Source organism: Homarus americanus, unplaced genomic scaffold, assembly GCF_018991925.1.
Source record: "Homarus americanus isolate GMGI-L3 unplaced genomic scaffold, GMGI_Hamer_2.0 scaffold25827, whole genome shotgun sequence".
NCBI classification, from domain to species: domain Eukaryota; kingdom Metazoa; phylum Arthropoda; class Malacostraca; order Decapoda; family Nephropidae; genus Homarus; species Homarus americanus.
In genome coordinates, this window is record NW_024738300.1 from 4,898,369 (window position 1) to 4,923,228 (window position 24,860).

Below are 24,860 nucleotides of genomic sequence, written 5' to 3' on the forward strand. Positions count from 1 at the left end.
CAGATTTGTTAGACAAGATTTTCCCTTTGTAAACCCATGTTGAGAGTCATAGATTAATTTGCTTTTCTCTAAATGCGATCGGATGCTATCTGCTATAATTGATTCAAGAAATTTCCCCACTACTAACGTCAAACTCATCGGCCAGTAATTTGACACTGATGTTCTGTCTCCCTTTTTGAATATGGGTACTACATTTGCCTGTTTCCACAAGTCTGGCACGACTCCCGTGTCTAATGATTTTGTAAATAAATACACGAGGGGTCCGCTAATCTGTTCCCTACACTCTTTCAAGACTCGAGGGAAAATTTCGTCCAGCCCTGGGGATTTTGTCTTCTTTAGTTTATTTATCCTCTTAAGAACATCCTCTTTTCTGGTAGTGATATTCCTTAATTTCTCTTATACCTTTCCCCTAATTATCAGTTCCACCTCTGCAATTTCCTCTCTAATTTCTTCTGTGAAAACTGATAAAAAGTAGCTGTTCAATGCTTTGCTTATATCGTCACTGCCATTTATCACTTCCCCCCCTCCTGACTTTAAAGGCCCAACTTTGTCCTTGACCTTTGTTGTATATACCTGGAAAAATCCCTTGGTATTCGCCTTGGATTCTCTTGCTATTCTGATTTCATAGTCTCTCTTTGCTTTCCTTACATTTTTCTTAACTTTCCTAGATAGTTCATTATACCTATTTCTGAGCTGCTCCTCCCCTCCCTTTAATTTCTTATAAATTCCTTTCTCTATTCCTATATCATGTTTAAGTTTTCTGGTAATCCACCTTGGCTCATTCTTATTTGACCTAATTTTTCTGTATGGTATATTTTGTTCTTGCACTTTATGTAGTATACTAGTGAATATATTATAGTCATGATCAATTGTTGTGTCATCTATGACCTCACCCCTTCCTACTGGGGACTGACGTGACTGTTCCCAGGTGACCTCACCTAGGTACCTTCTTAACCCCTGATAATCCGCCAACCGAAAGCTTGAGACTCTGACCATATTGTCATGGTTTTTCGTTTTCCAATTTAGGGTGAACCTGATTTCTCTGTGATCATTGTTACCTAGTTCTTCCCCTACTGTGATATCTCTGATAATATGTTCTTTATTTGTTAAAACTAGGTCTAATATAATGTCATCTCTAGTGGGTTCTGTAATTAGTTGTTTAAAAAAATTGGCCTTTTCTGCATCTAGGAAATCTTCAGATTCATAGTTACCTACAATGTTGTCTCGGTCAATATTTCTGAAGTTGAAATCCCCCATAATGCACAGGTTGTTATATTTTGCTGCCCTACTCATTTCCTGCCATATGGGCTGAGCTGCTTCTTTCCCAAGACTTGGGGGCCTGTAAATCACTCCCATAATTAGTTTTTCTCTTCCTTTCTTGATTTCTACCCATACGGACTCGGTTCCTATTTCTCCCTTTATTGAATTATTAATCCAACATTTCAATGTAGAAAATTAGTCGATCATGACAGGACTCGAACCTGCAATCTTCGGATCCGAAGTCCGACGCCTTATCCATTAGGTCACACGTTCATATACCAGTATACTAGTAGTAACAATACAATAGTCTGCCACCTGGGAGCATAACCAGTAATTTCATATATAATTTTTATTCGCAATCTTGTACATTAATTTGTTTTAAGACTGAAAGCATTTCTCAATGTAAAGTTACTGTTACAGATAATAAATATAATTTGCCCACATTTTCGTACCGTTTTCTGCTTTTTTTATAAATATCGACAAAAATAATGCTCAAATCACATCATGATTATTAAATTATTTTAGAGTATCTTCTTTGGAGTCTATTTATAAAAAGAGTGATCAGATATTCAGTAGAAACTGAGATATGGCTGATTTAGTAAAACCATGTTATAGTTATCATGGCGGCGAACCTGTAGGTGGCGTCACCAGTCAGAGTGCTTCCACTCGGTAAAATTCTTGTATTGTCAATTATGTACAGTATATGTGTGCCAAATATGATACTTGTCAAGAAAAGTGCACAAACATCCCTCTCTGGAGCATTAAGCGACTAGACTATATATGTTGATAATGCGCCAGCTCCACATTCGCTTGTCCCGGTAAATATTAAAAGTTGGGCGCCAATTATTGAATGGTCAAATACCAGGGGGCAGCTGAGTAGTGAGTTTCTACGATATTGAATTTACGAATTGCGTAAGCAATCACTTTATTTTCCCCTCTAGTGTCTAGCTGCACGTGAACAGCACTGAGCCTTTGTTCTGAAGCATCAATACATGGTATAAAGTTCATTGTAGCCAGGAAAGGCTAACACTGGTGCTTTGATGCGTAACTTGGTTTGCAGCGAAGCTAAATTAGTATATAATTTAATTAATTATCAGTAATATCCAAAAAGACTGGGAAAACTGCACACGTTAATGTGAATATGTAGGGCGGGAAAATTGAATAACTACCTCACCCTGCAGTCTACAGTATGGATGCCGTCTCCGTCGAATACATGTCCAAGAAATTTAATCTTAGATTTTAAAAACTCACATTTAGAGAGGTTAACTGTCAACCCCGCTGTATAAAGTTTCCGAAAAACTGTCCACAGTTTAACCAGATAACCATTAACGTCCTTGGTTACAATAATAATATCATCTAGATAAGCAAACATTGTGTTGCCTTTCAACTCACCGAACAAAGTGTTGAATATTCTTTGAAATGATAATGGCGCATTTCGAAGCCTGAAAGACATTCGCAGAAACTCAAAATAAACCAGTGGAATGCTGAACACAGTCACCTCACAGGATTTCTTGTTTAAAGAAATTTGCCAATACCAGCTAAGATTACTAAAAACGGGTAATCTTTTCTCAAAGATTACAATAAATCGTTTAAAACAGGCATCGGGTACTTATCCGAGACAGTTATTTCACTAACTTGTTGGAAGTCTAAAACAGAACGCCATCCTCCATATTTCTTGGGGACAACGAAAGAGTAGAATTATAGGGCGACAGTGACTATGATTTTCTTTTGCTCCAACATATTTTTAACCATATCTTCAGCTACTGCTCGTTGGCTGTGAGACAGTCTGTAAGCTGGTATGTAATTCGGGTTTGTGTCCGGTTTCAAAGATATGTGGTGTGAGGTCAGATTTGATTACCTAGCGGCTCCCCAGGTAGAACTGCTATGTCCCTGTAATCTATAAGTAATTCTAAGAATTTAATCTTGCCTTGTTGATGATCAATTATTTTACCCTGTGGAGTTATTTGATGCATATTCTCCTGCCTGGTGCGTGCAGTTGTTTGCATAACACTACCAGATTGTAAAACCAGATTGCAAAACAACATTAGTTTGGTGTACCAGGAAATCACAGAGACAACATCCCTGCTTTAATCTTTGAATTTTCGCTGAGACAGACTATGTCAGTCCCAGTGAAAACATCTGGTAATCATGCAGTGGTTCTAGTTATCTCCTTGTTCTGAAAGTATTGAGTATCTTTTAAAATTGCTAATACGATCATCCAATTGTTACTACTAAAATCTTTCAGAGTAACAGAGACGTTTATTGACTTTGCAGTATCGTGATGCATTTTCTCGATAGGTTTTCTAGGCGATCACGGAGCCAGTCTTTTCTTGCCGATTGTGGCTCCACAGGAGAATCAGTCTTAGTTGGACAGTTGGATATACATGTAATTACTTTCTCCCTGAAGTAAAGCATTGAAAGCGAATTTTTCATCGCTCTGTATGTAATGCCACGACTTGGTTGCACATCGATTTTATTTTGTTTAAGCGTTTGTAGACCTAATAAGCCATCAGCAGTCAGATAAAAATCTTTGACTATATAAAACTCTACTGAAAAGTTTATGTTTAACTGTTGACCGTAAACGCTGGTAAGACAGATATCAGTAGGTCTAACTTACCATTGTGGTGAGAGGAACGTACCTGCTATTCTTTATAAAACGTTAAAGAGATAACAGTAGCACACGCCTCCGTATCTATGTTTAAGAACAGGGTGGTGTTATCTATACTCACCAGTACTGTCAAAACTTCCACCTTATTTGACGCAGCGATCAACGATGCTGTCATGGAAGCGTTGTTTGTTTTGTTTACATGTGAACTTACCCTTTGTCTTGCTCGATAGGGCGCTGCTCTTCCCCCGCAGGTTTGGTGAACTTGCCAGATGGGCGACAGTATTCCTTTCTATTGCTTTCTATAGCCTGCCTGTACTGATGGAGATTGTGACACTCCTCTGTATCATGCCAGGCCGACTGATGTAACACACACACACACACCACTTGTCACCTGTGGGTTCAGCAGTTTAATTTGTCAGGTCAACTGCTAAATATGACTTGGAAATATCTTTCTGATTCTACGGTTGATTTTTGACCTTTAGTATCTAGGTTTTATAGGGAGTTGTTTTTTCTTATGCTTCTTTGGTAACAACTGGCAGCAATTATCTAATTTATGTCCTCTTTTATGACATTATTTGTTTATGTTTCATGCCTGTATCTTTCTGAAGCTTATTGGGTGCAGGTGCGACCCGCTCAATAGTTTTGGCTACAGGCGTAATTAATCATTTATGCACAAGCTTACGTCCATAAGCTGTGAGCAAATCTGACCCTTTGTAGTCTGCGTGTTGTGCTTGATATTATTCTTCGTCTTTCAAAAGAAATACGAGTTACATATACTCGACGAGACGAAATACATCATCCTTACTAATTTTATTTTCAGTGTCAAGTGTTCCTCCCGATAGAGCTTGTGCCATGTAGACATCTTGTGTTTGGGCCAACGAGATGATTCTATATACCATTTCGAAATAACGCGAAAAAGGTTAAAAGGAATTCTCTCTGTTCCCTTACCAAAGAAGCCTGTCAAATTATTTTTAAAGATCATATAATTTGTTCGAGTAAAACCCATAGCACTCATAAGTCGACTATCGCGACACCCTGGTTTAGTATGACAATGGACAAATGGTTTTCGATCTTTGTCGTCCATGACATTATTATGTCTCATAAAATCCTCACATCTACGGATGAAATTAAATATATTATAGTTGACATCATCCCCTGTGAAATTGCAAATATGTAATCATGCTGAGGCAAAATCTTCACTACATTGGTATTGCTAGCCATGGATAGTGGTTTGTTAGATGACTTAAACATTACTGGAAGATTAGTAAGTGAAGTTGAGTGTACTAACACACTGGGTGGGGATATAGGACCAGAATGACTTGCACCGTAGTGAGGTTTAGTGTCATAAGAGCGGCCCTGCCTAAAGGCGCCGGCCATACATGAGCCACATTGAGCAAGTATTGAATTGAATTGTATTGAATTGAATTGTAACAGTTTATTTAGCCAGAAAAATACAGATACAGAGTGGATAATAATAACAATATTAACATGGCTGAGCCAGTTGAGAACCTGAGCTCTCTTTGAGGCACCTGATATATACTATACGTCAATATTCTCAGCCATATGTCAGAATGAAAACGCGTGTTGGCGTGTATTGACATGTGGTCCGGAGAGAATGGAAATTGCAATATTGCCGGATTAGGAGCTGTTGTGGGCGTCAGTACAAGTCTGCGCCAGAAATAATGTGTGTGTGTGTGTGTGTGTGTGTGTGTGTGTGTGTGTGTGTGCTGAGTTTTGTGTTCTCACATTATAACTAGTTACAGTTACTCTATGCCGTGGAATAATGAAAAAACTACAGACTTTAATAACAGTATTCAGTGCCATCCTGAAATAAGGGATTTTGGTCATCCCAAGTATAGTGACCGTAATATAAAGAGAGACATCTGGAATAAAATTGCACGCGAATATGGCATCACTTTGGAGAGAGAGAGCACAAAGCAAGTTTAATAGTCTGAGAACATATGCAACACTAGCTTTTGATACTCGAAACAGGTACATCAAGCTTTTATACGAATCTCCAACGACAAGAAACCTTAATGTGATGGCTAGTTTAGTTTTCACAGGAATTACTGCTCCAATATTTGTAGCCATTTTCTGTAGTTTTGGACCAATTTTTACTCAGCACCTCAAAGTCACTCTGAGACATTCTTATAATATTTTGAAATGAATACTTGTCTAATTGTACTTCTCCACATGGAGCTGCATTTGAAGATCGCTTTTCCAGATATGGTCTAGCCCACATTCATCTCTTCTTCCTGTGTTATTTATGAATTATAAGCGGCAGCTGCAATTCCAAGATCCATTTTCGAGACCAGAGCCTTCACAGGTTCTCCTGGAGACAGTTGCTTACTCACTGGCTCGTGTAAACGGAGTGGCCTTGTTGCTTCAAATTGCTCAACATTGACGACAACATTGCAACAATCATGGTCTTGGCAATATCTTCTTTGTCACTATTTCCAACGGCGATGTTGCCCAATGTTGTAAATCGTCTTTCACTATCTTCAAGTGAAGTGTCTATTTGGAAATTAGTTTGTGATTCACGCACCTCCTCGGATTCACCAAATATCAAGCACTGTCGTAGACCACTGTGTCAAGTGTCTCACTATCAAAGTCATACACTAACTGTTCAACTCGTTGTTCACTTTAATTGAATAAATCCATGTCTTGAAGCAAATTAAAATATTAATTATAAATTTTTCAACCCATGTAGTACTTTAATTGAATATTACTCAAACCGCATTTCATGGGACATGCGATGTAGTAGAGAGCGAGAGAGGGAGAGAAAAAGAGAGAGAGGAGTGTTGTTTGAAGTGAGTGACTTGTCAACACCGTGTCCATTAGCGCTCAGATAAGGGTCTGGCGTCCAGGTGTGTATTGAACATTCGAGGGTCAGTGTGTGTGGTACAGTGAGCAGACTAGGTTACCTATTACTCTACCCGGAGATGACTTCTAACTATTATCAGGCAACTGTGCATCAGAGACCTAACTCAAACAGTCGGTGATAGCGGAAACCACAGAATTCAGTGTACTCACACATGTTATACCAACAGACCCGTCACAAGTGAGTGTTGTACAATTGTATTATTGTATTCAGAATTAAGCCAACTTGGGAAGTTAATCACTTGATTGTTATTGTCGCTGGATGTTAGTTAAATATAATGGATACTGTTTGTGTGTTTGGTACATGTAACTGATAGTGGGACATGTATTTCCAGGTATGGCCGAATAAACATTGTCGTGTACTACTGGACGGATCTCATTACCCCCCATTCTCACCCCAGTCTGGCCGTGAGCGGCTTTAGTTACTATATGTTAAATAACCCTTAACTGTTTCCCTAGGTATTACTTAGGTATTACTCAATGCAAGGCACTATTGACTATTCTATAACTTATCAAGACGTCTACCGGGTGATCGTATGTTGTAGTATATTACATAACGTGTATTTAAAAACTAATGATTGTTTGAGAAATAACTAAGTTGCTATAGGCATGATAGAAGTTTTGTTTATGTTTATGTTTCTGTAAAGGCTGTTGATAGATGACGTAATTGAAAATGGCAGCTGATTGTGACGTATGAAGATGGAGTCGATGATGGCGTAATTCGATGACGTCACTGCTACAGTATTGTTCCTCTTGTCGCTGAAATGTGTGGTTGTTTCAGGATCACACAGACACACACACATGTACACTTATTTGTAAATGCAGTCACCTCAGTTAAGCTGAAGTCATATGAGCTGGTAAGTTTCTTGAAGATCTACTGTCTGGGTCCTGTTAGCTGGGTTCTGCTGGGTCACACACTGGGTCTGCTTGGTCACAACAGTAGGAGCCCCGGCTATAAATGATGCCTGTTGATGCTGACGTGTTTGTCAACACTTGTCTGATGATGATCGTGATTTGCACCTGGGAGTCTATGGCTCGCTGGGGCTCATTTGCTGGGGTTCACTCTCTCACTCGTCGGAAGATTACCTGTTGATGCAAGGTATCAAAACATCTACCTGCAAGGAGGATGGATGCTGCTACAGCGTTTTGGCGATTTTTCACTTAAAAAGCCAAAGATTTTACTCGTACTTTTGTAATACAAGCTTTTGCATATCTTTCTCTCGTAATGTAACCTTAATATATTTTTTTCCACTTTTTGTTGTGTTTAGAGTTTTAAACATTCACTCGTAGGTATATTAGTTTTGAGTTTATATGTTCGTATCTTTACCGCTGTCATTTTAACGAACCAGGCGGTTATCACCTGGTAGCATCTGTAAACCCTGTAGTAACTTCGTAATTGTTTAAAAGTACTTAATGTTCACACAAAAACTATTTGGCTTTTTCTATTTATTCACTAAAATATATCAAATACGAGTCAACCGACAGATATTAACCGTGCTTTTACGAAAGAATATAGGAGGTAATTTACAGAGCTCCCTTTAACACGTCTGTTGCGTGCGAGATACAGGGTTTAAGTCCACTGCGGGTTGGGCACTTGATGAGGACCAGTGCAAATCAGATGTGTGTGGAGGACATGGAAATGTCATCCAACACATGAGAAGGTTTGCTTAGTTGCCGTTTATCTAGGTAATTCGGGTAGTGTTATTGACACAATACTACTGTATATGTGAATTGCCCGTATTTATATAATTACTGTACTATTGTCAATATGTTGACAGAGGCTATTACAAAGGCAATAAATAAAGAAATTGACTGATGAGATGAATCGTGTGGAGAGATGTAACAACGTATTTATATATTTATGTAAATTTCTCCGAGCTAAGAATATATGCTGGGTAACCGTACACCTGATGTTAGCTCATGCACTATGGGTCAATACGTTCCCTGTAGATGTATGTAAGAAATGTTTCTAGGAGAACAATATTTGCCCAAGTTACACACTATAATTTCCTGATTTTATCGAATCATTCAGAAAACCACATATACAATACTCGATGGGTCTTTAGAGTGTACTTACTTGGAGAATTTTTCAGGAAAAAGTGGAAGATGTCCACCGAATTTTAAGTCTTGTTGCTGAGTCCACGAAGCAACTTGCATCAGTTGTGTATCGTGTTGCAGAAATGGTAATTTGATAATTATACTACATCTGCAATTGTGTAATATTGTGTTAAATATCGCGAGTATTGTACAATGAAATTATATGAGTTATTATACATGTTCATTTACTGAGGACGAACGCAAGAAAACCGTCTCAATCTTAATGCTAAGAATCATTCAAAAGAAACTTTAATTGAGAATAAACTTATTACCTTATTGGTCGTGAGTTGTTTTCCACTATCAACAACATGGAGTTGGTCATGGAGAGTAACTTGTGTAGGTGGTGGAGCTCCGGGAGGGACAGGCGGGTGACGGCGAGGAGCCTCGTCGACCACACCAGGAGGCGGCCCTTGAGGGACCACTCGGCGAAGGCGGCGAGGAAGGCTGGGTCGTCGCTCACCACCACCATCGTCACGCACCATGACACCTGCCGCAGCTGTTGACGTGAACATGGTAGAAGCTAAGTGAGAGTGGCTTACCCGCCTCAGTAGTAATGTGAGAGTGACCTACCCGCCTTAGTAGTAAATTGAGAGTGACCTACCTGTCTCAGTAGTAAAGTGAGAGTGACCTACCCGCCGAGCCTTGTCGACCACCCAGGAGAGCTGCGCCTGCGTCACGTTAGCGTCCTGGCCGTCCACTGCTACCTCGAACACCCCCACACCCCAGGGGGCCACCAGCTGACCCAAATCCTGGAAAATCGAATTATAAATATATCTTCCTTTGTTAATTGTAGATGTACACTCGCAACAAAAAGTATCGGTGTATACTGTATTGTGAACAATTTAAGGCCAGTGACGATAGGTATTGGGAAAGGTGAGTTGTTCCAGCCGCATGTTGGCAACCTTGGTCAAATGAAACAAACCGTTATAAATAAGGTCGGGAAGCGATAAATAGACAGTATGAAATATGAGGAGGTCCCTGTTAACAATATTATTTGTGATACTTGTGAATATTGCCACATTAATTTATGCTACCATATAAACCACTCAACCTGGTCGTCCTGAGGGGTGGTGCGGCGTGGACGGCAGCTCCGAGACCTGTCGTCTGCAGCACCACTTTCGAGGTATCGCCGAATCCATCGTGCAGCGGTGTTCCTGTGGACACTAACCCGCCGGCTAATATCTGTGACGCCGAACCCTTCGTTATGAAGGGCAATAATAGCTCCTCATGTTCCGTCTGAGGTTTCCGTGTCGTCTGGCATGTGTAGATCTCTACTGCTTCATATTGCCTCTGTTTTATACCCACGTTCACCGAGACCGAACCCTCGCTCATCATTCAGTCGACACAATGCAACAATCAGAAAAGAGGAAACAAACACACTGATTTATAATTATCAGCCATATGACAACACCTAGTGGAGGGGGGGGGGGGTTATGAGGATACACTTACCAAACTTCCCGACATATCACAGTGTATACTATCGTTTCGGAAATCGTTGATCTCACCCTGCACCGATACTTTTTGGTGCAAGTGTACATGTCTGCAAAATTTAAGCATATCATGGGGCAACACAATTTATTGCAAAAACACTACATGAATACTTTCGTGGGTTTTTTTTCCCTGTCAAGGAACACATATGACTTTCAGATTGCAAACTTCCACTAAAACCTTCGATTTAATATCATTGACTTATCAAACCACAGGACCAGGCATCTGGGTCAGGAATCACTCACCGCAGATCTATGTATAATTTCCACTTTTTTTTCTGGTTGTTTGTGAAATAGTTGTGTTATTCTGACAAACTCCTGGGATATATTTGTGACATCTAGCCCTAGCTTACACTGCATTCTCGGGGAAATATGAACCTGGAGTTAATGGATGTTGCTAGCACAGAGGGATAACTAATCTTACATCAGAATGACCTACTCTGAGGACAGTGGTGGACGACGTGGTGCCGTCAGTGAGTAGCAGGACGGAACAGTTTTGCCGAGACACTCTTGACAACACAGCGTCCACCGCCCCACTCGCTAATGACAACAGTTCAGGGTCTTCTGTTGGAAAGAGGAATTGTATCTACATATATAGGTTTCAGTATTAACAAAGAACATCAAAACAAAATAATCCTAACATTTCATTCTCAAGTCCTTGTAACACACCTTAGGATAAGATCTTTTCCATCACTATAATGTAAACTACATCAACATTACCTTAACTTACATTGATCATTTAGCTTACGTTATTCTAGAAGTAAAGTGATGTAAAGAAAAGAAAAGAAAGCCAGTTATAATTTTTTATCTACTTATGTCGCTATAATGAGCTGGTTTTAATAATTAGTCATGTCTTAATCTCAGTGTCAAAAATAATGTAGCTATATTTTCTTTCAAGACCAATTTTATTATCGTTGAAACGAAAAAGATGGCTCACAAGAGAATACAGGAAACCGTTATAGTTACCGTCTTGTTAATGATCTGATTTTATTTACCGTTAAAGCTGTAAACAAAATTAAAGTTCCATACGTAATTATGTACATAACACTTGAAAAACCATATTAAATGTTACTATGCAAGTAAATCCAGGTATATGCTGATAACCACAAGTAGAAAAGAGAAACACGAAGTTCCCAAGCGCTTTCGTGTGATTCACATCTTCAGGGGTGAGTACAGACTAAGGAGAAATACATAACAAAGCATATATATATATATATATATATATATATATATATATATATATATATATACAGTAGAGGAGAGTGAGATCAATTCACAGTATGGTCGGCAGGGCCAATTTACCTACTTGTGGGCCCTAGGCCAAATTCATCAGTGGGCCCAAATTTATAGAAATATTTGCATGTTTCAATAATCAATATATATATATATATATATATATATATATATATATATATATATATATATATATATATATATATATATATATATATATATATATATATATATATATATATATATATTCAGAAATTTCAGAGTAATTTCAAATGCCCCGCCATGAGTGATACTGAGCGTTCAAGGTCATCTGAGGGGAGGGAGCGCTTTGCCTGCTCGTAGCGAGAGACTGCGGAACTAGGCCTATATGATATTAAATGTAATTTACCGAATTAATAATGATGCGATTCATGAAGTTAAGGGACTATTATTGAATTTGAAATTATTATAGATCGTTTAGCAGTCTGAATAATGTTACGGGTGTCCCAAGGAGTTATTAGTTAGGCGGAAAATATATCACGTAGGCCCAAGCTAGCGCCTTGGGGAGACGCGACGCTGGCTAGGCCCAGTCCCGGAGAGCACTCACACAGACAAGACGTTCCGCGCGTCCATCAGAAATAGTCACGTGGCCTAGTCACCTGTGCTGCGCTATTGCAGTATAACAAGTAAGTCTCATTCGATCTCAGACAGGGTTAGATAGGGGCGGTGTAAAAAACTAGAGCTAATGTGAGTTCATTTTCAGGGTTTCCGTCAGAACCCGCCAATTGGAGTTGACCGAGTTGACTGGCCTGGTTGATGATTGAGGGTGGCGATTGTCGCCATTGGACCGATCAGTGTAGGCCTGTCACTGTTTAGCGGGGTAGCAAAGGATCTCTTGAGTGAACGAGTGCTCCCGACAACTAAAACGACACGGGACCAGCATCGGCAGTGGGTGATCAGTTCTTACCACTCCGGTGCACAACACCACGTGTCCTCGGTCAGCTAGTGAAACCCTCTTGCTAACGGGAAGCTAAAGTTTCTCTCAACTGCACAAGGTCTGATTGGCTCACTCTCTTCCTGCCCATGGACGCACTGGGAGTACACTGAGGCTATCTGAGTATATTAATGGTCACACACTGAGACCGTGAGTCTAGGACTCTAGGAGATACCTAGAGGAACATTTTATCTTCATTATTACGGGTGTAGTTAACACCACTCCTCAGACTGATATTATCTTGACGTGTGTAGTTAATATTTCTTAAATAATTTTGATAATATTGTTTTGAATGTTTGTGCCATTAAGTGGAACCAGAGTGATACTGTGATTGATTCTTTTAATGCATCTGATTGTTCTTCATAATTCTGATCTCAGGTATAACCTTGTTCCCCAGAGTAGTGGTTAAGTTAGGTTAGGAAGTGTGCATCTGTTGGGGTGCTATAATTTTGTTGAGTGCCCTTAAGGCCTATTCATTGTAGAGTATTTAATTTCTTAAATTTTATTACCATTTCCTCAGTGACTGATATTATCTTGTTGAGTGCCCTTAAGGCCTATTCATTGTAGAGTATTTAATTTCTTAAATTTTATTACCATTTCCTCAGTGACTGATATTATCTTGCTGAAAGCCCTTAAGGCCTATTCATTGTAGAGTATTTAATTTCTTATCTTTTATTACCATTCCTCAGTGACTGATATTATTTTGTTGAAGACCCTTAAGGCCTATTCATTGTGGAGTATTTAATTTCTTATTTTTTAGTACCATTTCCTAAGTGACTGATATTATTTTGTGAAAGCCTTAAGGCCTGTTCATGTGTGCGAGCAACATTTCTTAATACTTCAAATTTATTGTTGCCTGTGTTTCTAATAATTTCTATGTCATGTATAACTTTTATTCCCCAGAGTAGTGTTTAAAGTTTAAGTTAAGAGGTGCGCATATTGGTGTACCATTATTTGATTGTGTTTGTAGTGTTGGAGGGAATATAAGTGTACCTAAAATTTTACAGTGTGTCTCATTCATCCCAGTCACAGACGCTATCCTTCCACGGGTCACGGACAGTTCATTTTGTGTAGTAGATTTAAGTGTTCTTGTGCTGGTTCGGGATTTTTCTCAAAGGGGCGCTTCCACTGCCTTTACCATCTATTAAATTTTAATAAACCCCAAGTCAAGTGAGAAATTAAAGTCCAGCAAATTCCGACCGGTACACATATATATATATATATATATATATATATATATATATATATATATATATATATATATATATCTCAGTTATTTTGCAATGGCCAAATGTCGTCAAATATTACATAATATCATAATATTATAATGTAAGAAATAAGAATTTCAACACAATGTGACACATCATTACTTATATATATATATATATCATTACATATATATATATATATATATATATATATATATATATATATATATATATATATATATATATATATATATATATATATATATATATATATATATATATATATATACAATCAACACCTCAACCCTCCAGGATTAGAACCCACGGCCCACGACCCCATGACTGTCATCCACGTATATGCTGGTAACCACAAGAAAACACGAAGTTCCCAAGCGCTTTCGTGCAATTCACATCTTCAGGGGTGAGTACAGACTAAGGAGTAATACTTGACAAGGCTAATATATAGAGTAGAGGAGAGTGAGATCAAGTCCCTAGGGGACAGCAGGTATCCACAATGTTCCGGTCATAAGGCAGTGGCCCTTACTAATCTTCTTAATCAAAAACATTGACCATGCCATCTCTATGCACAGCAGCTGTCCGTAGTCAGGTCATAGGGTAAGATGACACAACCTTCTCACCTGGTTAGTAATCTTATTAATCGCAACATTATCCAGTTTGTACATACCATTACTCAGTCCCCAGTAGGAACGCATGAGGTCACAGGTGACAACAATTGATCATGACTATAATATATTAACTCGTACACTACGTAAAGCACAAGAACAAAGTATACCATACAAAAATATTAGGTCAAATAACAATGAGCCAGGTGGATGGTCAGAAAACTTAAACATGACATAGGAATAAAGAAAGGAATATATAAGAAATTAAAGGGAGGGGAGGATCAGCTCAGAAATAGGTATAATGAACTATCTAGGAATGTTAAGAAAAATGTACGGAAGGCAAAAGGGGACTACAATATCAGGAGATCAAGAGAATCCAACGCGAATCCCAGGGGATTTTTCCAGTTATATAGGACAAAGTTCAAAGACAAAGTTGGGCCTTTAAAGTCAGGGAGGGGAGAAGTGATAAATGGCAGTGACGAAATAAGCAAAGCATTGAACAGCTACTTCTTATCAGTTTCACAGAAGAAATTCGCAATGAAATTCCAGAGGTGGAACTGATATTTAAGGGAAAGGAAGAAAAGAAATTAAAGAATATCACTATCAGAAAAGAGGATGTTCTTAAGAAGATATATAAACTAAAGAAAACAAAATCCCAAGGGCCGGATGAAATTTTCCCTCGAGTCTTGAAAGAGTGTAGGGAACAGATTAGCGGACCCCTCGTAAACTTATTTACAAAATCGTTAGACACTGGAGTTGTGCCAGACTTGTGGAAACAGGCAAATGTAGTACCCATATTCAAAAAGGGAGACAGAGCATCAGCGTCAAATTACCGGCCGATCAGTTTGACGTCAGTAGTGGGGAAATTTCTTGAATCAATTATAGCAGATAGCATCCGATGGCATCTAGAGAAAAGCAAATTAATCTACGACTCTCAACATGGGTTTACAAAGGGAAAATCTTGTCTAACAAATCTGCTAACGTTTTTTATGAAAGTCTTCGAGGTAATAGATAATGACGAAAATTACGATGTTATTTACTTAGACTTTAGCAAAGCATTTGACAGAGTACCGCATCAGAGGCTTCTGAGAAAAATTAAGGCTCATGGTATCGAGGGGAAAGTTTTAAATTGGATAAAATCATGGCTCACCGACAGAACGCAGAGAGTCAGCGTAGATGGTGTTAAATCTGAGTGGGGCCGTATAACCAGTGGAGTTCCCAAGGGGTCAGTACTAGGCCCACTTTTGTTCATAATCTACATAAACGATCTAGATACTGGGATCAGCAGTGACATAAGCAAGTTTGAGGATGACACCAAAATAGGGCGGCAAATTAATTCAGGGCAGGATGCAAATGCATTACAGGAGGATCTAAATAAACTGCAGGGGTGGTCTGAAATGTGGCAAATGAAATTCAACACCAGCAAGTGCAGCGTACTTAATATTGGAAGAACAAATACTTATAATGTATACAGCCTTAACAACATCAACCTCGAGAAGTCGACTTGTGAAAGAGACCTAGGGGTACTTGTAAGCCTGGACCTACGGTCTAGAAAACAGTGCGTTAATGTTCGAAATAAGGCAAACAGAGTATTGGGTTTTATATCTAGAAGTGTAAGTAACAAGAGTGCAGAGGTCTTATTGCAACTATATCTTGCGGTAGTCAGGCCACACCTCGATTATGCGGTTCAGTTCTGGTGACCCTATTATAGAATGGATATAAATTAACTAGAGTCGGTGCAGCGAAGAATGACAAAAATGATTCCGGGACTTAGAAACCTTCCATATCAGGATAGGCTAAAGAAACTTAACTTGCATTCCCTAGAAAGACGAAGAGTGCGGGGAGACATGATAGAAGTATTTAAGTGGGTGAAAGGAATCAATAAAGGGGATATAGATAAAGTTCTTATAATATCCGAGCAGGATAGGGCTCGGAGCAACGAATTCAAGTTGGATAAGTTTAGGTTTAGGAGGGAGATAGGAAGAAACTGGTTCACAAATAGGGTGGTGGTCGAGTGGTACAAGCTTAGCAACATAGTAGTAAGTGCTGGAAAGCTGGAAAGTTTTGAAAGGAGGCTAAATAGATTCACAGATGATAGAGAGTGGTAGTAACTCTCGACAGGAGCTGCCATGCACAGGCCAACCGGCCTATTTCAGACTCCTTACTTTGTTTTCTCATCTCTAGCTTCCTTGAGAACCGATCCATGGCAGTTGTTGTCGAGGGATCGATTTCTCGCTCTTCCTCTACCAGTAGTGGCGTCCCACAGGGTTCTGTTCTTTCACCAACTCTCTTCCTTCTTTTTATCAATGATTTACTTCACACTACAACTAATTTTATCCATTCTTACGCTGATGATTCTACTCTTCACTCTTCCTCATATTTTCCCCTTCCTCCTAACTCTCAAACTTGATCTGTTTCTGGACCTGATAGCATTACTTCTATCAACGCGGATCTGTGCAGCATCTCTGAATGGGGAGGTACAAACTTGGTTAAGTTCAACAGTAATACAACTCAATATTTATCAATTACACTTTGTAAATTAGACGATCTCCCACCAATTACATTTCAGGACGCTATCATCCTCCCAAATTCTGAAATACATATGTTAGGCCTCACCATTTCCTCCAATATGTCCTGGAAATCACACATCCTTAGTGTAACTAAAGCTGCCTTCCGAAAGTTGGGAATGCTGTACAGATGCCGCAGCTACTTCACTCCTGAGCAGTTGCTCCAAGTATATAAGGGATTCATTCGTCCTAACTTGGAGTACTGCTCTGACCTGTTCTGACCTCACTCAGTTGTGTTCTGACCTCACTAGGGGAAAGGTCACGGCAGGGTTAGCTCCCAAGGGATAATTATCAGATATGGCCAGCGCTATGTGTGGTCTTGGTTGTGCGGGTTTGTTGACCAAACTGGAGTGGTCCATGGAAGAATTGGCGAGGGCCAAGGAAGAAATTGAGAGGGCCACGTTGGACAACCTAAAATTAAGGGAAGAGCTGGCGAGGTTAAAAGGGGTGGCTGGACAGGGAAAGCCAGTGTCTGACGAAAACTCAAGCGAGTGGAAGATTGTGAGTAGTGGGAGGACCAAGCTGGTGGTGAAGAAGTACACCAAGGATACGACAACAACAGCTAAGTGTACCAACCCGTTCAGTCCCTTGATAGACGAATTGGACGTTAGTACAGTCAGGGACAGGGATGACAAGGAAGGTAAAAAAACTTTAATTGTTGGTGACTCACAGGTAAGGTACTTGGACAGGGCCTTTTGTGGTATAAACAAAATTAGGATAAGGGTGTGTTTGCCAGGAGCTGGGGTTGGGGATATAATTGACAGGATGGACAATATCTTGTCTGGTAATGGGAACAAACCCATTATCTGCCTCAGTGCAGGAGGCAATGATATTGGCCGGTGTAGGAGCGAGGAGCTTCTTGATAAGTTCAAGGCAGCTATAGATCATATTAGGTCTAAGGGAGGGATCCCTACCATATGCAGTGTCCTGCCTAGAAGGAGAGTTGGCAGTGAATGGTTGTCAAGGGCGGTTGGTGTCAACGACCGTCTTGACAGATATTGCAAGTCAATATCGGTCCCATTCATTAACAACTGGGACAACTTCTACGGCAGAAGGGACCTTTATGCTAGGGATGGGGTGCACCTGTCTCTGAATGGGGTGGCAACCCTGGCTGGGTCTCTAGAGGGGGCAGTTCAAAGGATATTGAAGTCTTTAAACTGCTAGGGGAACATATGGGAACGGGGGTGGGGGAAACTGCAGTGGGAGTGGGTAAACAAAGTAAAAGATTACAGGGAAATAGTGTTAGGAATGATGACAAAACTAAATTAAACAGGGCGTTTAAAATTAAACGGGGTAAAGGGAGGACTCAGAACACGACTAACTTAAATGTCTACTACGCGAACAGTAAAAGTATGAGAAACAAAATGGATGATATTAGGGCCTTGGTATGTACCGAAAAAATCGATATAATAGCATTCACTGAAACATGGATCAACCTAGACTCACGTGAATTGCCGGTCGAATACAAAATTGCGGGTTACAAATTGTTCCATATCGATAGGCAAACCAGGAAAGGAGGCAGAGTAGCAATCTATGTTAGGGATAATCTGAAGTGTGAAATAAATAAGGAAATAAAAACTGAGCAGAATACAGAAACAATTTGGATAGAATTAAGCGACGGTCGGGAAAAAATAATCACAGGAATAACATATAGACCTCCCAATCTTGATAGCGTCAATGACCGACTTATCTGGGATGAAATACACAGGGCTTCCATACACAACAAAGTCTGTATAGTAGGCGACTTTAACCTTGGCCAAAGAGATTGGACTGACCTTACGGGTAATGCAGAATCAGAGGATTTTCTCGAGACGATCCAGGACTGTTTCCTAAGTCAACATATAATCGAACCCACACTGAGTAATAATATATTCGATTTATTTCTGTCGAACAGAGAAAACCTCATTAGCAATGTCGAGGTAGGGAACGAACTTGCAAACAGAGATCACAAAGAAATTAGATTCCAGTTAGATTTTCAGGGCAGACGTAAGGAAAATTCCACAAAAGTACCAGATTTCAGAAGGGCAAACTTTGACAGTTTAAAGAGGCAGCTGAGAGAGGGGGTGTCGCGCTTGGCGGTGAACCTGACAGATGACTCCGACCTGATAACGACATCTGAGACTACCGAGTTCCACGTCAATTTATATAATAAGTTACTTAATGCACAGAGGCAGAACATACCATACAAAAAAACTCAGATCAGACAACAATGACCCTAAATGGATAAATAATTATTTAAAAAACATCATTGGCCAAAGGAAGGCTATAGGTAGAAGGATAAAGCGTGGTGACATTTACCTCCAGGATTATTATATGATATTGGCGAGTAGGGTTAAAACCGAGATAAGGAAAGCCAAGAGGAATAATGAGGTAAGGATAGCAAGGGAGGCGAAGACAAACCCCAAAGGATTCTACCAAATGTATCAAACTAAAACACAAGAAAAGATTGGACCAATACGGTCAGATACCGGCGAGCTCACTGATAACGATGAAGAAATGAGCAATAATTTGAATAAATATTTTTCAACAGATTTCACCACCGAAAATTTAAACATGATACCCGAGGCACCGACTCTATTCAGAGATAGTGAAGAAAACAAATTAAGCGAGATAGTAGTGACTAGTAACGATGTTAGTAAGCAAATAGACAAACTAAAGCCTAATAAGTCACCTGGTCCCGATGAGATATTTGCCAGAGTATTAAAGGAATGTAAGGAAGAGCTTAGTATGCCCTAAACAAAGTTGTTTAACATGTCCTTAAAAACAGGTGTAGTGCCAGAATCCTGGAGGATGGCGAATGTAATACCTATTTTCAAGAAGGGGGATAGATCACTGTCCTCTAACTTCCGCCCAATCAGTCTAACATCAATAGTAGGCAAATTACTGGAAGCAATCATTTCAAACTCTATTCGAAATCACCTGGATAAGCACAGATTGACTCAATGATTCCAAGCATGGCTTCACAAGCGGACGTTCTTGTCTAACTAATCTATTAACATTCTTTTCATCAGTTTTCGAATCGGTGGACGAGGGGCACAATTATGATGTGGTATATCTCTACTTTAGCAAAGCCTTTGACAGAGTCCCCCACGAAAGACTAATTAGAAAGTGTTACGACCGTGTCGTATTTTTTCTATTTTTTTTTTATATATAACATGCTTCCATGTTCCATATTATTCCTGTAATGATGTGTTAAATTTACTATTATATACACTACTCACCTTACCCTGTGCTGTTAAGGTTTTAACTGTCATTATTTGTTCAAGCCCATCTTATTTCTTTATTTTGTATTGTAACCAGCATTCTTTGTTCTCTAACGACCATCTGCATCGTTAAACGACCCACAGGAGGGTTTCTTGGCGGGAGCCGACCTTATATATAGGACCCACCAACTGACTTGAGTTAGTTCAGTTCTCCTGTCATACAGTCCACATCCTTTGAGTGTCACTTGTTACTTATACTTAATTTATTTGTGTTGTTCCTGTCGCCACCAATGTGGTATATCTATGTGAGTACCTATTTATGTCTCTGTTTGTGTCCATCAGTATTTGCTTAGTTGTATTCAAGTAATTCAGTGTTGTTTCACGTTAGTTAATTTGATTGATAGTTTTTATATGTTTATGCAGTGTTAACGTAATCCAATGCTTTATTTTTATTCTTTTGATGTTTCGATGTTTTGTATCACTTGTGTCTTAAAAGTTTCGATGGTGAATCAATTTGCTGTGACAGCCTACGAGGCTCTTTATTGTGTAAATATTTAATCAATTAAATTCTTAAAGGTTTACTTTATTTATTTTTATTCTCTTTTAATTTACTTCACTTTTTTGTTTGGTTACGCCTAGAACCTGGATATTTAAGTAAATTAAGGGACGGCGTAACAAAAGGTAGAAGCCCATGGCATCAAAGGTAACATCCTAAAATGGATGAGGGCGTGGTTACAGGGCAGGAAACAACGAGTGAGCATTAACGGCACTAAGTCCCATTGGAGCAACGTCACAAGTGGAGTTCCCCAAGGCTCAGTACTTAAACCATTATTATTTATTATATACATAAACGACATAGATATCGGCATAGACAGCAACATAAGTAAATTTGCTGATGATACTAAAATAGGACGTGTTATTAAATCTGACGAGGACTCGGCAAAACTACAGGAAAATCTAAACAAATTTTTCGAGTGGTCTGAAATATGGCAGATGAAATTCAACGTGGACAAATGTAAAGTACTCAGTATAGGAGATGTAAAAAGGGAAACCAGATACCAAATGAACAATGATGCCATAGAGAAATCCGACTGCGAGAGAGATTTAGGAGTTATGATAAGTAGGAACCTTAAGCCAAGTAAACAATGTGTTTTTGCTCGTAACAAGGCTAATAAAGTACTTGGGTTCATACAAAGGAGTGTTAGTTACAAGACTAGCGAGGTCATCCTAAAACTGTATCTTGCTCTTGTGAGACCACACCTGGATTACCCAGTTCAGTTCTGGTCACTGTATTACAGAATGGATATAGAATCATTGGAAAGAATTCAGAGGAGAATGACAAGACTAATCCCGGGCATTAGGAACCTTGAGTATAGAGACAGGTTAAAGCATCTTAATTTGCACTCCCTCGAGAGACGTAGAGCGAGGGGCGACCTGATAGAGGTGTATAAGTGGAAGTCAGGGCTAAACAAAGGGGACATTACAAAGGTACTCAAACTATCCAACCAGGAGCGAATTCGTAACAATGGTTTTAAATTAGAGAAATTTAGATTTAGGGGTGAAATAGGTAAACACTGGTTTGGAAACAGAGTAGTGGATGAATGGAACAAATTACCAAATATCATCATTAACTCGAATACGCTGAATAGCTTCAAACATAGGTTGGATGCTTATATGAGCAATAGGGGTTGGGTGTAAACGGGACTGCCCAATATGGGCCAATAGGCCTGCTGCATTTTCCTCCATTCTTATGTTCTTATTTTTATGTTCTTATATGTGGGGTGGCTCTTCTTCTGTCCATCTATTAGATAGGGTGGAATCTAAGGCATTTCGTCTCATTAACTCTCCTCCTTTAGTCGACAATCTCTCTCCCCTTTCTCTTCGCCGCAATGTTGCTTCACTCTCTCTTTTACAGGTACTTTAACGGGCAATGTTCGGTGGACTTGGCATCATATGTACCGTCGGCAAGGCCGTGGGTTCGCAACACACGTCTTGCCCGCGGTGCCCACCGTTTCTCTGTGGATGTCGGTCACACGAGAATAACTCGTTTTAGTACCTTCTTTCCTCACACAGCCAAACTGTGGAATGCTCTGCCTTTTCTGTGTTTCCATGCTCTTACAATCTGTCTCACTTAAAAAAGCTGGTTTTCCGGCATCTTCGTGGTGTAGATTAATGCAGTATAACCTTTTCTTTTCTATATATACAATTTCTTTCCGGTTCCCCCAGGCTCCGTTGTGGGTCATTTGACCTGTGCCCGGGTGGGCGAATTCCCGTAAAAAAAAAAACATGTAACCAGGTGATAAGGTTGAGTCATCTTACCCTATGACCTGACTACGGACAGCTGCTTTGCTTAGAGATGGCATGGTCAATATTTTTTATGACCGGAACATAGTGGACACCTGCTGTCCCCTAGGGACTTTGATCTCACTCTCCTCTGCTGTATATATTAGCCTTGTCAAGTATTACTCCTTGGTCTGTACTCACCCCTGAAGATGTGAATTACACGAAAACGCTTGGGAACTTCGTGTTTTCTTGTTTCCTTGTGGTTATCAGCATATATCTCATATATATATATATATATATATATATATATATATATATATATATATATATATATATATATATATATATATATATATATATATATATATATGTATATGTGTATTTTATATATATATATATATATATATTTATTTATATATATATATATATATATATATATATATATATATATATATATATATATATATATATATATATGCAAGTAAATCACTGTAGGTGCGCGTGATCTAGGTATATGCTGATAACCACAAGGAAAGAGGAATAACAAGCATTGCATTGACTGGGATAATGCCTCCTCAATATTACCATGTAATTCAATTGATAGTAGGAACATCATAGAATCTAGTCTTATTAAACATACCGAAGCATTCAACATGAATTTGAGTAACGGCATGTACAAGCTGGACAATTTTGTAATTAAGAAGATTTGTAACCAGGTGAGAAGGCCGGGTCACCTGACCATCTGACTTGACCACCAACCGTTGTGTGCTATTTAAAGATTAGTAGGGTCATTACATATCACCTGACCATTGAGGACCTGGTCTCACCCTCCTCTGTATATACACACCTTGGCTTATATTTCTCTCTCTAGTCTGTACTCACCCCTGAAGATATGAATTACACGAAAGCGATTGAAAACTTCGTGTTTTCTTCTTTCTTTGTGGTTATCAGTATATATATATATATATATATATATATATATATATATATATATATATATATATATATATATATATATATATATATATATATATATATATATATATATATATATATATATATATATATATATATATATTTCATGTAAATCACAATGAAAACGTGGATAAGATAAATCTTGATAAAATCACACGGGAAAATGGAAACACAGGTACCTTAGCTTTCGTCTTTATTCAAAACATCTTGAATAGACGAAAGCTAGGTACTCCGTTGTTCGATATATATATATATATATATATATATATATATATATATATATATATATATATATATATATATAAATATATATATGGAGGAAACTGCAGCGGGCCTATTGGCCCATACTGGGCAGTCCCGTTTACACCCAACCCCTATTGCTCATATAAGCATCCAACCTATGTTTGAAGCTATTCAGCGTATTCGAGTTAATGATGATATCTGGTAACATGTTCCACTCATCCACTACTCTGTTTCCAAACCAGTGTTTACCGATTTCACGCCTAAATCTAAATTTATCAAATTTAAAACCATTGTTACGAGTTCGCTCCTGGTTGGATAGTTTGAGTACCTTTGTAATGTCCCCTTTGTTTAGCCCTGCCTTCCACTTATACACCTCTATCAGGTCGCCCCTGGCTCTACGTCGCTCGAGGGAGTGCAAATTAAGATGCTTTAGCCTGTCTCTATACTCAAGGTTCCCAATGCCCGGGATTAGTCTTGTCATTCTCCTCTGAATTCTTTCCAAGGATTCTATATCCATTCTGTAATACGGTGACCAGAACTGAACTGCGTAGTCCAGGTGTGGTCTCACAAGAGCAAGATACAGTTTTAGGATGACCTCGCTAGTCTTGTAACTAACACTCCTTTGTATGAAACCAAGTACTTTATTAGCCTTGTTACGAGCAAAAACACATTGTTTGCTTGGTTTAAGGTTCCTACTTATCATTACTCCTGTCATGGGTTGCGTTGGGCCTCCTGCACAACCCATCCCAAATGTTTGTTTACGGTAGAGATAAGGCACCCGGCCAGCCATGACTGGGACATGTAGGAGGGGGCAGGCCAGTGGGACAGTGGTGTACTGTTCATCACTTCACGCCTCAAAAGAAAAAAAAACAATTTAGCCAGTGGGCTTTAGACCTTGGGTTAGAGAAGACCTCCTGCTCTGCGGACTTAAGATCAGGGGCCATACAGTCCTACCAGTGCTACGAGTCTGTGTGTGCAAATCCCCGAGACTTTTGTTAAGTCCAGCGACAAGTTAACACATCCTGTAAAGGAAGTGATCAATGGTGAGGGCCTGTTTGCTACAAGAGCACTCCAGGCCGGCCTAATAGATCTAAACGATTAATTCACCAGGTTGACAAACTCTCCCTTATAACTTACGGTACTGTGGCGTGAATGTGAGTGACTGACCTATCCATGCAAATTATAAGTCCAGTGTATGGAATTGTGCCAAATAAACGTAA

General features: G+C 39.2%; 1 protein-coding gene across 1 annotated transcript in view; it reads right to left on the reverse strand.

Moving 5' to 3' along the window:
• The window catches only part of LOC121873942, a 54,307-nt gene that overhangs the window by 15,810 nt on the left and 13,637 nt on the right, over positions 1-24,860 (reverse strand). The window contains exons 2-5 of the mRNA XM_042377821.1: positions 10,772-10,896; positions 9,478-9,594; positions 9,118-9,341; positions 8,826-8,954 (exon numbers count right to left, since the gene is read on the reverse strand). Coding sequence (XP_042233755.1) covers positions 8,826-8,954; positions 9,118-9,341; positions 9,478-9,594; positions 10,772-10,896 — 595 coding nt within the window. The remainder of the gene's footprint in view (positions 1-8,825; positions 8,955-9,117; positions 9,342-9,477; positions 9,595-10,771; positions 10,897-24,860) is intronic.